General features: G+C 41.8%; 1 protein-coding gene across 1 annotated transcript; it reads left to right on the top strand.

The window, feature by feature from the left end:
• The first annotated feature begins 3,822 nt into the window (after positions 1-3,822).
• LOC147623314 (putative methyltransferase PMT3) lies at positions 3,823-12,778 on the top strand. Its single transcript, XM_086821430.1, has 8 exons — positions 3,823-4,304; positions 5,249-5,632; positions 5,819-5,983; positions 10,411-10,593; positions 10,684-11,278; positions 11,511-11,623; positions 11,752-11,972; positions 12,128-12,778. The coding sequence occupies exons 2-8, from the start codon at positions 5,264-5,266 to the stop codon at positions 12,444-12,446; spliced, it is 1,965 nt and encodes a 654-aa protein (XP_086677556.1). The 5' UTR covers positions 3,823-4,304; positions 5,249-5,263; the 3' UTR covers positions 12,447-12,778.
• Positions 12,779-14,780: the final 2,002 nt, after the last annotated feature.

The following is a 14,780-nucleotide window of genomic DNA, read 5'->3' as shown; positions in this document are numbered from 1 at the left end:
TAGAAGTGAAAGATCAAAGAAATATAATCTTGAACCTCCAAGCTTGATAATCGTGTTTTTAAAGCTTTTCAATAGTGTTGATTTGTACTTCCGCCATGATGACGAGGATAGAGTGTCGATGTAGTGGGATTTAGAAGTGAAAGAGCAAAGAAAGATAATCCGGGTGGTTGAGAGGGGTTCGACGAGGATAAAATAGGTAATCTCCAAGAAAGCTTATTGGGTCAAACCGTGTTGAAAATAGACTTAGGAAGCTTTCAAAAATAAAAAATAACCGATTCTCTACTTGTACTTCCAATGTTAGGATTTTTTACAATACGGGTGTTTAGCAAGATCTAGGAGTTTCAGCCATATAATCGTACTTTGTCGTGATAGTATAGTATTACCCACCTTGGGAGTGTGTAGAGGGCAAGATTTATTTTGGATGGATGCTCATATCTTAGTGTAAAAGGACAAGCCTAGGAACAATTATTATCTTTTTCTTATTCGTTGAAAGCAAAGGTGAGTTAACGTTTTATTTATTAGCTTTTACAAAGCCAAACTTAGCTTTAGTCTTATATATAAGAGCTGCATCCCACCTAGGAGTGATGGAGGTATCAGCACTCCATGAAGAAATCAATGAAATTACGTAAGGGAGGGGGAGAGAGAGAGCAGGTTCCGCAAGCATACTTTGTGGGAGGTTGTCGACGCCGCGTAGAGAGGCCCGCGCTGGGGCATAGGCGACGTTACGTCGTCTCAGCTTTTCAACATCTTGTCTCCGAGTGGTTAGTCGGTGTCTAAAGTTTCGAGACCTTACCCTTCTTTGTTTCTTTTTTTTTTTCAACATCTAGTGGTTAGTCGGTGTCTAAAGTTTCGAGACCTTACCGTTCTTTGTTTCTTTTTTTTTTTTTGTGGTGGAGTACACACTTAGTTGTGGGGGCTTGTGGCCTAGCCAGGCTCCGAGCCCTCGTCCTAGTGGTTAGAACTCATGCATCGGTGCCTAAAGTTTCGAGACCAAAATGTTCTTTGTCTCTTCTTGCGGTGGAGTACACACTTAGCTGTGGTGCGGCCACGGTTGATTATTCCATTTTTGGGGTCTTTCATAATTTTAAGTGATTTTATTGGATTCAACCAAAACACAAGAAGACTATCTCCATGAAGAAGTAATTTTTGAAACCTTGTCGTTCATTGAAGATCATTGATGCCTTGACATTCTTTATCCACGGTTGAATTTTTTTTGGGTCTTTTATAATTATAAGTGATTTTTTAATCGAATTAAAGAAAAGCACAAGAAGACTATCGAGGCTAGTTTGTCATTCATTGAAGATCGTTCATGCCTTGCCTTTCTTTCCACAACCTCATGCATTGCTTCAAGCATATCTTGATGTGGAATCTCTATTTCTTTAGATTCCTCACACCACGGATTATTGGAAAGAGATTTTAGTGTTCGGAACACCTTGGTCAATCTGTACACCAAATGTACATTACCATGGGTCCCATGACATAATGATGTAGTGTCTGGTATTCTAGTGATGTGTGATGCGCATGGTATGCCAATACGTATGGTAAGGTAATGATGTCTATCGCATGCTCTTCTCTTAATCTTAAACATGACTATTTTTTATAATGTGTATGACCTATGATGCGTATGGTATTTCAATTTGTATGGTAAGGTAATGACGTCTATGGCATGTTCTTCTTGTAATCTTAAATCCTAATCATCATTTTTTAATCAACATGTAGGTTGTACCTTGAACCTTAACCATGTCTAAGCCTTGATTTTGCAATTCTTGCCATAAATGATAGGTGCATAACAACATGTTTATGTTAATGTGCTAAGAATCTTGGTTGATATAAATTAGTTTACAATTAAGCACGAATGAGATTAAAGTAAAAGGCACTCGAACAAGAGTATCTTTTAAGTTGCTCAAAGCACTCGAACAAGAGTATCTTTTAAATGATAGGTGCATAACAACATGTTTATGTTAATGTGCCAAGAATCTTGGTTGATATAAATTAGTTTACAATTAAGCACGAATGAGATTAAAGTAAAAGGCACTCGAACAAGAGTATCTTTTAAGTTGCTCAAAGCCTCCTATATATGCAATCATGCCTAAAATTTTTTCATAGGCAAAGATTTCTTTTGCTCACATCAAGATCATGAGCTAAGTAAGGGACTAAAGTGCATAATTATTTCATGGTGGGTTATGCAACATTTACAAAATGATTTTGAGGGTTATTACGCATAAATATAACTAACACAACCCAAGGCTAGGCTTGCTTACTTGTTGGGATTGATCTATGTTCACACAAATCTCATGGCACGGTTAGTGTAACACATGTATCAGTGATTTAGTGAAGGGAAGATCAAAATAATTGACATAATTGAGTTTCTTCAAAAGAAGAATTTTGAAGGCTTTGGCATTGAGGCTTCATGCAACCTTTTGAAGATGAAGACTTACTTGAAGTTGAATACACTATTTGCCAAGCATATTTTAGCATTTTGATGCACTTGGCAACCTCTTGCATAGCTTCCCAGCCATTAAATTAGCCTAATTAAAAATGATTATTTAAATTGGGTCAAAACATCTATCACATCAAACTAAGATGTTGCATTACATGGATGCCGTGGTTTTATAGGGTTCAAGTTGATCGTGCCTAAGCTCATGCCCATGTTTGACAAGGGAATCAATGCCCTTGGAAGTTGACAAGCCAATAGGTGGGGTTCATATGAGAACACACATTAAGTTCATGGTTTTGGATGGAAAGAACGCAAAAAATTTGACCTACAAATTTTTAAATATAAAAACAAGGTGTGTTAAAAAAACACTTAACCCTAAGCTTGACAAAAATAGTGTAAACAAGAGTTGATTCTCCTCATGTCAACATCTTGACTTGGCTTTATTAAGCTATAGGTGTTACATTTAAACAAATGCAAGAGATTTCCACCTCCCACAAACTATTAAAGATTATGTCCATTAGTTGGTGTCACTTGGAAAGCAAAGAATTTGTGAATATTATTCTAAGTTTCTCTTTATTTTGGCAAAATTAATAACTTGTGCCAAAAAACTTGGATTGAGTAGGGGAAGAATGGAGAGGTCACACCGACATACATGGAATCTGATTCACGAACGTTGTACCAAGTTTAAGCTCTTGCTGATTTATGAAGGCTTGTGATAGTGGGAGATAAGCTTGAAATGCACTAAATAACTCATTGAATAAGGAAAATTGAAACATTCTTCTAGTAAATGGGTCATGAGGAAATATTGAGATACCATTCCATACAAGTATGTAAGAGACTTACGCTAGCTTCACAATAGGCAATTGCTGCCAAGGTTATTGTGAGAGCGAGGTAGTGAAATTACATGCCACAAGGGTAAATTCGAATTATGTATCTCTACATAGAGAGAGGCAAGGGTGCTACCGTTGGGCTATAACCTAGGAGGCATGTTTGGGTTATAGTACTGGGTGGTCCTCCTTGTGGTGGGAGATTTAATATGTCAAAATCTTTGAGAGGGAGTGTGGTTCACTAGTCAATATATGTGCAGTGAGAGTTCTTGTCGTTTAGGTCAGTGAGAGTTCTGGTCGTGGTGGTCCATCTGCACAACTTACTCCCTCTAAACGAGTGGGAGAAAAGGGGCCAAAGAGAGAGAGGGTGATTTTAGAAATTTTAACGGTTGGTTTCATACTTGGGAAAGTATTTTTTGTTGTATGGCCCTTGTTACTCATAAGAGTCATAACCACCCTAAAATTGTAAGGTGTGTACCATTTACAAAAGGGGAAAGGTGGGGGGCATGATGGGGTCTATCTACAAACATGGTTGGCATCATGCAGCGCCACCGACGCACCACACATGCACATGTTCAGCACCAGAGGTGGCGATGTGGGGCCCCACTTCCCACGTCATGAGACACCATCATGTGGAATGGCACGTATGCAAAACCCAAGCCTAACCCCAGAAATTATTGTTCTTTCTCTCTCTCTGTGCAGGAGATTAGCGTTGGGTTTGTGAGAGGATTTTTGCTTCATTTGGAGAATCGCAAACGCGTTAGGTGCATGTACAGAGAAAAGCAAAAAAGCTCCATTGTCGGTGTGTCGCTCCTGCACTACATTAGGGTTCTTCTGCAAGAAGAATATACGAGCTCACCTTCACAGGCTCTTCTTCGAGCACAGTGAATGGCGCTTCCAGAAATTGCAGCAGAAGACGCAAGATTGCTCAGTTCATGATCACAAACCCTCGGATGGAGAAAGTAGAGAGGAAACATTCAACCAAAGCAGCCATTTCGGCGTCTTTCTGTCTCCCTGTGTCGTCTTCTAACAGATCCTAGGTAAGTCGTCACTCTGCTGCCTGCATTCCGTTCTCGTTTCACCAAAGACCTAAATTCAATCTGGCAAGCGAGATCTAAGCTTTTCTACCTGATCTGCATGTGAGCATCAGGTTTAACAGTCATTCAGAGCAAGGGCAACCATCCAGACGATAGGTTGATGAAGCAGAGTATTTATACACAGGCATCATCTCTCAAACATTAGGTCAGGAAAGCGTCCAGACATAAGAGCAATTTTTTCTTTTAACTATGTGCAAGCATTAGGTTAGGCAAGCATGTAGACATTAGGGTTCCTGACCATCATTAGACGTGAGGTTAAGCAGGGGCAGTTAGGCCCTAGCATAGTAAGAGCATCCAAGGACCAGATTCAACAATCATAGCAAGGGCCTTTAGCATTAGGTTTAACCATCAGTGTTTAGCAGTAGGTTTAACGTCCAATCTTCAGCATTAGGTTTAACAATTAATATATAACATTATGTTTAACAATCAGAGCAAAGGCAAGAAGTTCACAATCAAAGAATGGACAGACATCTAAGCGATATCAAAGAAGAAGAACAGGCTGGGGTTAAAGCTTTTTGCGAAGCATCATTTCTAAATAGTCCCCAGTTCCTTTTATGTGAAAGCTTTTGCTGCTTGATCATCGTTTTGAGGTTGTACACCTAGACATATTTCAAAATAGATTTCCTCACCTCTGTGAGTTTCCTTGTTTAGCTTTTATTAGTGTCCACAGCGATAGCTTTATTTCCAATGTAAAGGCATGCTTGGAACTTGAGTTGAATCTGACAGGAAGCTTGCATTTCGATATGAAGTGTCATGTCTTTCTGTTATCATTAAACTCTAGGGTACAGAACAGGCTTTGCTAGCATGCCATGCCTTTGATTTCAAATCAGGCTTTCCTAGCATAACATGGATCACAGATGTGCTTGCTGTCTTATTTCTTTGTGCAGGTTCTGAGCTGTTGAATGTGGGGGAACTACAGCTCTGTCAAGATGAGGGGGCGCAACGATGGTTCTCAGAGAAAACGCTTGGTTCTCTCAGCGTGTCTGATGCTGGTGACTGTCTCTCTTATATGTGTGTATTATGGCTCCTTCTTAAAGTCCACTCTTCAGCACAAAAGGGAGTCATCACATGCGCAAGACGACGAGGAGATGCTTTCAAGAAGATTTGGGAAGGATGTTGACGAGGATGATGATGCAAACGATGCTGGCTTGAAGCCTGGGGAAGATGAGGAGATTTCAGACAAGGATGGTGCTAAGATCAGACAAAAGAATCACGAGACTTCTGATAGTGTGGACGACAATGTTTTTGATGTATCCATCAAGACCTTCCCTGTAAGTTACACTTTTTCTATAAGATCCATCTTTTTTCATTTGTTTCAAGAATGTGTCAGCAGATGGAGTGAAGAATTCACTATTGTAAGGGTTTAAAAGTGAGTCTAGATCAGATTGTGTGAGTCCTCATTAGATTCAGCGTGGTCATGAACTTAGATTTTGATTGCTAGAATGATTTTATTGCAGGTTTGTGATTCTCGTCACTCAGAGCTGATACCATGTTTGGATCGGCAGCTACACAGTCAGCTCAAATTGAAATTAAATCTTTCACTTATGGAACATTACGAGCGCCATTGTCCTCCTTCACACCGTAGGCTGAATTGCCTTATACCTCCACCATCAAATTACAAGGTATGCACATGTCTGCCAAAGCCGTTTGCATCACAGATATTCTATAACTGCAAGTCATAGCTTCTCTCTGATGTTTGCCTTGGATTGTAAGACAATTCAGTGTAATATGTAACACCTGCAAAATTCATAAAATACACCATGTTAGGCACAAACAACATTATGCACGCCCGCGTCCCCAGCCCCATGGACCTTCACAGGCTGGAATCCTAAGCAATATCCACACAGAAAACAAGCTCATGCATGCGTGCCATATGTCCAACAAATATGCTTAGTGCACCATGCATCATTGTATTGGCTTATTTCCCAGCTTTCAAGATTTTACTTTAAATGTCATAGATGAAGGCACTTACCTCTTGGTGGCCATGCAGGAATCTAGTCAAGTCCACAAAATGTTTAAATTTATATATAAAAATATTTTTAAAATTTTTTGGGATGCGTTAACAAAAAAAACAAGAATGCTCAATGTTGAATGGTCATTGGTAAATCAATATCAATGTTGAATGGTCATTGGTAAATCAATATTAAAGTTGGCATTGCTGCCACCAGACCCATGGGGGCTTGGGGCCATGTGAATGTATTATCATTATGATTTAATGAATTATGATAACCATAGGCTTCAAATTGTTCGCTCTTGAGTTTTTATGCACAAGTTTAACTTTTATACATGAAATTTGTGGTTCCTATATATAGGCCATAATTATACATGAAAAAATTAATGAATAAAAAACTTATTTTAAAAACTTTCCCAAAAATAAAAAACGTTTTTAAAAGTATAAAACTCATATAATACTTCCCGTTTTAAAAACGTCTGGCAACTATGTTCATATCCAGTGTCATCATCCATAAAAAGCATTCCACCCTTTACGACTTCAGTCCATTTTTTCCCAATTCTTGTGGCAGCTTCTAGAGTTATTGATTGACCCGTTAGTGGCTGATTTGCTAACCAGTTACAAGATTCAATTGGGCATTGCCTTAATGAGACCACTTTGCATCGTGTTTGCCATCCATTTTGACCAATTTTCTCTTTTTTCTTCTCTTTTCTTTTTACTCTTCCTATAGGCGCATCACATTTTGCTGCAACACATAAGTCGCAACCTTTTGTTTTCCTTTATCCAGATGGGTTGGACGAGAAGTTATCATAGGGCCTCGAGGTTGAGGCACCTGTATTGATGGTTGAGCTTTTGTTGAAACCAATGTCACAAGCAACGTGTGAAGGACACTTGGGCATTCTGATGCATGATGCCCAAATTCATGACATTTGAAACATGCACCTGCAAAGACTCCCCATTTCAATTCAAAATATATCTCGCCCATTTTAACATCATTAACCTCAACAACAATGGATGGGGTGTTGGTTTATTAGTATCCCATAAGATACAAAACTGATTGTGACCACCAGTAGTCCTGGGAGGGCATATAACCTTCCCCAAGGTTGTTGCAATGCTTGGCAAATCAGCTCGCATATAGTCAGGGAAGTTCACCACTTCCACCCAAACAAGACAACGATGCCTTATTAAACTCTGATAATCCTTGGTGGGTGACCAAGGGAGTACATGCACCACCTAAGTACCAAAGAATAATGGTGATTTTTCAAGCATTTCCTCCTTGTACTGCTTTCAATGAGTAGCACCTCATAAAATCCTCGAGTAGCATAACATACTGTTAGAATTGTGCATCTCAGTCTCAGTGTTTTGGGGCTTTACCATTTATCTGGGTATTTTATTGTATTTCTCCTATTTATTTGTTCTGTGAGCAGTCAGCCAGCCCTAGAGGCAGTCGGCCTCATGCACTATATAAGGAGTTCCCCATTATTCACTCCTTTATCCAATTCCCTTGCACATAGTTCAACATCCAGTTGTTGGCCATTGCCATTGTAAAGCTTTACTGCCGTTAGAAAAGGTGATCTTGTCCAACTCTCTCATTCTACTTTGCACTCTCTCATATGTTTACTGTTTATGCTTCCACATGTGCTCTCTCCTTCATGGTATTATACGCTTAGGTCCAGGCTGCTCCAAACTATGCAAATCTGCCCACCTCTCCCTCCTTTTTGCTATGCATTTTTCTCCACATCTCTCCCGGCTGCAGATCTGTGACAACAGTGGCTGCGTTTCCCCAACAATGTTGTGTTTTCAGGTCCCAACCAGCCGGCTGTTTGCTGCAGGTCAGTTTTGGTGGCTGCGTTTTCTCCTACAGGGGCAATCCGGCCAGTTCACTTGGTTGCGTTTTCTTCTACAGAGGTAAAAGATGGAGTTGTGGCTGTGTTTTCTGCACCGGCATCTATTTTTGGTGAGTTCTTTGCATTTGGTGTTGCCAGACAAGTGGCCCTACATTGTCTTCTTCCTCCACGAGTCCTTGCCCTTCCAGTAGGAGGTTCCCGATGGATCTTGGACTGTTTTGTTGCTGTCTCGCCTCTTTCTCTCTACGGTTTGAGACATAGACCAAGCTCATCTCTGCTACAGAGAGTCTTTTCCTAACATAGTGGGGGCATATCCTTTGCAACAAGTCTAGCGGGACTGATTGTTCCTAGTGCCTCGCTTTATTGGTAAGCACTTGAGAGAAGTGTTTGAGAGCTGAGATTTGTTCTTTGCTGCTTTGGATATGGCTCCCCCATGTATGAACAAAGATGACAAGTTGAAAGAACCCAACTACGTTCATTGGAAGCTTCAGGTGCGGGTCTGGTTCATCCACAAGGGTTTGTGGGACATTATTCAGGGCACTAAAAGGAAGCCCGAGCGTCCTCAAAACTCTAGGAGATGGAATCAGGAGGATGAATTTGCTGGGGAATTACAAGACTGGGAGAATCGGGACTCGAAGGTGCATTCTTTGCTTGTGCGGACCATCACCGAGGAGGTCTCACCGGCAGTACAAACTCTCTCCAATGCTCATCAGGTATTGTTAAAGTTGGAGGATCTCTTTGCATGAGATTCATCATCGATGAGGGCAGTTCCTTGCAGGGGCAGCTCTACGGTTTGTTACTTCCTAAAGGCAATTCCATGCAGTCTTTTCTCATGAAGGCCAAGGTTATCCATGACCAGTTACTGGCTATGGGTGCTGCTTTGTCCTCTTCTTAGCTGGCTGCTCTTATCCTCACCAAGCTTCCTCCGGACTATGATGTTATTTCTCGATCTTTGCGGTGCCAGGTCACATCCACTCAATTGGATTTTGATGATCTTCGCTTTCTACTTTTGGAGGTTATTTCTCGATCTTTGCGGTGCCAGGTCACATCCACTCAATTGGATTTTGATGATCTTCGCTTTCTACTTTTGGAGGAGGACTCCGTTCTCATCTCACAGGGTAAATTGTGTCAGAATGCGCAGCGGAAGACTAATGCACATAGGAGACGCATCACCATCGAGCTCCACGAACACCCCCAACGGGCATTGCAGCATCCCTCCACCGGGCTCCCATCTCCCGGTGAGCTGCCTCCCAAAATACCGGCCGGAGGAGATAACTATGGCAAGGTGTCACTCTAGCCTATATATGGCTCTTCAACTTGTCAGAATACGCAGCGGAAATGATGACCAGATCTGGGACTCTCTCTCTCTCTCTCTCTCTCATAGGAGTGTTCACACACACAGCTCCGAATCCCAAAATTCTATACTGACTCCTTGTATTGATGAGGCCCCCCAAAACCAGGACATTCCTCGAAGTCCGCACCTCCCAAAGACAAGCGTATCTTATAACAGAAAAGATATAGTTGATTTCCATGGAGGCTCCCACTTTTTTTCCCTAGCAGCCAGTTGGACCAAGATTTGTGCTGCGCAAAGATAGATTTGCACCATCTGGACAAATATGCTCACATGCTTCTGATAGCAGGGTAGCTCCATAGGTCATGCCAGGACTCTTCCCTGTTGGTTTTTCACCTTGGGCATCTCCAAGACCCCAGCTCTCTGTCCTGCAATTTAGCACCCAAAGGCAAGGCTAATCAATTATTAAACTGGTGAGGGTCGTGGCATCTGAAACCCCGGATCTAAACTTAGATTTGGGCTCCTAAACCCTAGCATTAATGTTGACAATGCATAAACAAAAGTTTGACTCGTGGGGCTGTGTTATTGCTGATCCAACAATTGCCTCTGCTTCCTAGCTCTGACACTGCAATTGGCTCTTTCTATGGAGATCTGTGATGGATTTTATTCATAGAGCTCAAAAATAGGCTTACTTGCGTTTTAGTGGCACGTGTCTCGGCTTAGTAGGGAGCCTACAGATACAGACTCTTTTCCCACCTTCATGGATCAGGGCTCACAACAGGGGCTGGTTCCTTTGCTAAACGTTGACCGTAATTTGTATCCCTAGCATGACACATGCATGTGACATACATAGTTGAGAAAACAACATATCATTCTATGGATGTTGACTCACTAAACAGTGATTGTTTGCTGCACAAGTTTATCCTAGTTTATTGCGTTTTACAAAGATTTCATTGGCAGGTGTCAATACAATGGCCAGCAAGCAGAGATGAAGTCTGGCAGTCTAATGTTCCTCATACATTCCTTGCCATGGAAAAGTCAGACCAACATTGGATGATAATCAACGGTGACAAAGTAAATTTCCCTGGAGGAGGAACCCATTTCCATGACGGTGCTGCCAAGTACATTGCTTCCCTTGCAAAGGTTGGTGACTTGAAATGGTTAAGCATTAACACTGAAGTGGTATGAGTTTGCTTCTAGAAGAGTTGATGAATCCAATTCTATCTTCTGCAGATGCTAAAATATCCAAATGAAAACTTGAGCAATCATGGAAAAATAAGAACTGTCCTAGACGTTGGATGTGGAGTTGCAAGTTTTGGTGCTTATCTGCTACCTCTGGAAATTTTAGCCATGTCTGTTGCTCCTAATGATGTGCATGAGAATCAAATACAATTTGCCTTAGAGAGGGGAATCCCTTCTACTCTTGGTGTCCTAGGAACCAGGAGATTACCTTTTCCCAGCAAGTCATTTGATCTGGCACATTGCTCTCGCTGTCGTATTGACTGGCTTCAGCGTGATGGTATACTCCTTTTGGAGGTTGATAGAATGCTGAGGCCAGGTGGTTTTTTTGCTTGGTCCTCTCCACCTGCCTACAGGGATGATGCAGAAGATGTGCAAATATGGAATGATATGTCTGATCTGGTGAAAAGAATGTGCTGGTCAGTTGCAGCTAAGGAGGGGCAAACTGTTATATGGATGAAACCCTTGACAGCTGAGTGCTATAAAAAGAGAGCAGAAGGCACAGAGCCCCCTTTATGTGACAAAGAGGATGACCCTGATGCTGCCTGGGATGTGCCAATGAGGGCCTGCATTTCACCATTACCAGATGGTAAGAATTATATCCCTTCGGGGATAGTGGGTGCATATATTCTATGTAGTCCATTTAGATGTGTCATCAGAGAATAAAGGTCTGTTAGGATGGGATATATTACATTTGTTCTATGTAGATATCTTTGCCAGAGAATAGAGGTGTTCGTAAGGTTTTGGGGGCTTACATGTAAACAGGTAAGCACTTATTGGCTTTCTTATAATTGAATGATCTGACACCTGAATTTATGCAGACAATGATCATGCTAAAGGGAATGGATTGCCATCTTGGCCAAGGAGGCTGATTTCTGCACCCCTTCGTTTGAAGGATTTGGGTGTTAGTGACGAACATTTCCAAAAAGACAAAGTATGGGTCTGCAACTATGAGATTAGAGATCATGAACTGGTTGCATTGTTTATGTTTCTTAGTCGAATTGTAAACTCATCATGGATTGTTCTCAATGTAAAAGCTAAAGTATACTTGCATGCTGCTAGATGGCTTGGCGGTCACGGGTAGAATTCTACTGGAAGCAGCTGAGCCCAGAAGTAAACGAGCACACTTTTAGAAATATCATGGATATGAAGGCTCATTTTGGTGGCTTTGCTGCTGCGTTGAAAGAGAAGCCAGTTTGGGTCATGAATGTTGTCCCAAATTCCGGTCCCAACACGTTGAAGATCATATACGATCGTGGCCTGATAGGTTCTCTGCACAACTGGTGAGTGTTTCTGCACATAGATTCCTTGAGATGTGTTTCTTTGTATTCACTCCTTGAAGTCCCTCATTGTACTTCAAGCATGCACACAGGTATTCCTATTCGTGAGTTCATTCCTCCATTGGATTTATGATATATGCAAACATGGGGCTTGGCAGGTGTGAGGCTTTCTCAACATACCCTCGAACATATGACCTTCTACATGCCTGGACTATTTTCTCTGATATCGATAACCAAGGCTGCAGCAGCATGGAAGATCTGCTTCTGGAGATGGACAGGCTCTTGAGGCCCATGGGTTTTGTAGTAATCAGAGACAAGGGACCTCTGGTGGACCAGATAAGCTCACATCTAACAGCTCTGCATTGGGATGCCTGGTCAAAAGTGGTCGAAGCTGAGTCAGATGACATTTCAACTGATGACGAGAAAATTCTGCTTGCCAGGAAGCAGCTCTGGAAACCTGATGATGATGCTGCCTAAAGGAGCAAGCTCTCTGCATCGTCGTAGAGAAAGAAGGGAATGGCAATGAATTTGATTGACTGTGATCACTCAAAGTCACAGCTATATAGCGCACCATCTAACTGGAACTAGTCACATACTATGTATGCTTCGCATATGTTCTCCTTAGCCAATTCTTTGTGTAATAGTTTACAACGGCTGAGCCTTATCCAATGTTTGCTCCCAAACAGGAGCATGCACTTTAGTCAATTCTTTGACCTATTAAATTTACGCAAATTCTGCGAGTTTCTAAGCCAGTATGCCATGATGGCAGTTGAAACAGGGTAATTGGAATGTTTGTTTTTGACACAGAATTTGCTAGAACCTACTGTAAGTGCAGCTCACAACCACTCGAAATCATGGCAAGCTGACTGCAACAGATTTCAGAACCCTGAAGGCTGATATATCATGTTTTTTATTTTCATGCCTTGATGAGAAATCCATGCACAGTCATTCAATGATGAAACTCAACTCAGACAAGCAGCATAATTGGAATAAATACCTAGTCTTGCAGTCAGGACAAAGTGCAAAATCCCGTATGACGGGACGAAGCGGTGCCGGTCTCCAAAACGAAGATTACTGGTTCTAAGTGATATGCAGAGAGAGAGAGAGAGAGAGAGAGAGAGAGAGAGAGGCCAGTCTTGAGCTAAATGTGCTGTCTAGCAAAAGAAAACATCGTATTAAAATCAACTAATAATCAAGTACAATCACCGATCATTTTGGTTTTGTTTTTGTTGTTTTGGTTTGGACTTGAGGAAAATCCTCAAAAGGAGCTTTCTTGCCACAATAGATTGCCCGCTTGCCTTCGTTCCTAGCTGTGCTGATATAAGCTAATGCCTTAGCACCTTCAGAGTTGTGATGGCAAGAAAACACAAAGGCAATAACTAATGTGAAGGCTGGTTATACATCATCTTGGAAGGTTTCTTGTCCAAATTTCCACCCATCAAAGGAAGCTTTGTAACCAACCTATGTGCGTCCTGAAGCGTTTTTAACAGTAATTGTAGAATCTCAATCAACATGGCACATTATATGGTGAGGGGTCAGAGCTCTAGGTGGTTATTCATGATGTCTGTACCGAAATCAGCATGACAGAATATAGGGTACCAGCACCTTTCCATGCACAGAAGAATGAGAGATGGAGTAATTCTCCGATTAGCAGGCCTACTTTTGTTCACATGGTTGCTTGAACTTTCGTCTCTTCTGCCCCGCATCCACTTGTTTTAAGCATCCAAAGGGCGTGTTTGGTGGCCCTCTCCACCTTCAACACTACCGTCTTGAGGAGTTTTTCCCATTCAGAAAACTTGCCCTCTTTTGCCCACTTATTATTGGTTGTTGCCCGTTACGATAGCCGCTAAGGCAAGTTGTTGCTGCCGATCGCCTTAGCCATGGGAAGGTGTTGGTGGCCTGATTTACAGGAACAATAGCAGGCTTGATTTCCACTTCTCCAGCCATGGAAAGGTGCTCTAAGGGGCACCAGCCATGTGACAGCCCCTCGGTACTGTCAACTACCCTGCTTCAATGCAAGCTCTGATTCAAATTTACCAGCTATGAGGACCACTTGCAGGATACCTTTTGCCGAGGGGTAGGATGCATGGGCTTTTATCATACAATCCTTTAAGAAACACCAAAAACACTTTCGATAATGGTAAATTCTGCACTTTCCATTCTGATTTTGATGTTCTTGTTTGTATGGTTACATATACGACCAAAAACCCTTTCGATAAGGGTCAATTCTTCACTGATTTCCATTCTGATATGATATTCTTGTTTGTTTGGTTACATATACCTTGTGTGTGTGTGAACTAGGCATTGGGGATGGGGCATGGGAATCCCCATTGCTGACACATTTTCTAAGTGGGGAATCAGCAGGCAGTTGATAACCCATGGGCCGTGACATGTTTCGAGGGTTCATGGGATTGAGTAATAAATGGGTACCATGACCATCATTGATGGTCCTTAACAACCTTCCCTTGAGGAGAGAAGGGGGGAGGGGGGTAACAAAGACCCCGAAATACGTCCCAATGTAATGTCGAATCTCAAGTCTCCACTGTTCTTATTCACAATTCCCAATTAATGAAGTACTTACCAAAACCGAATCAAAAAGAGGTGTCCCTTTCCACTTTGTTGATCAGTCGTCTTGCACTTGATGCTGGTGATATGCTTATGTCGATGTAGAGGGTATTCACTTTGCTCAGTCATTGAAGTCACACGTTGCCTCATAGGGCAGTCACGCGCATAATGCGTGCCAGCGCTCTCATCTCACCCATAAGGTGTGTTCCCACACAAACATAAACTCACACATCAAAATCCATTGCA

The sequence above is a fragment of the Cibotium barometz genome, chromosome 27 (assembly GCF_041138505.1).
Source record: "Cibotium barometz isolate CiBa-2024 chromosome 27, ASM4113850v1, whole genome shotgun sequence".
Classification (NCBI taxonomy): domain Eukaryota; kingdom Viridiplantae; phylum Streptophyta; class Polypodiopsida; order Cyatheales; family Cibotiaceae; genus Cibotium; species Cibotium barometz.
This window is presented reverse-complemented; position numbering and strand designations above follow the sequence as displayed.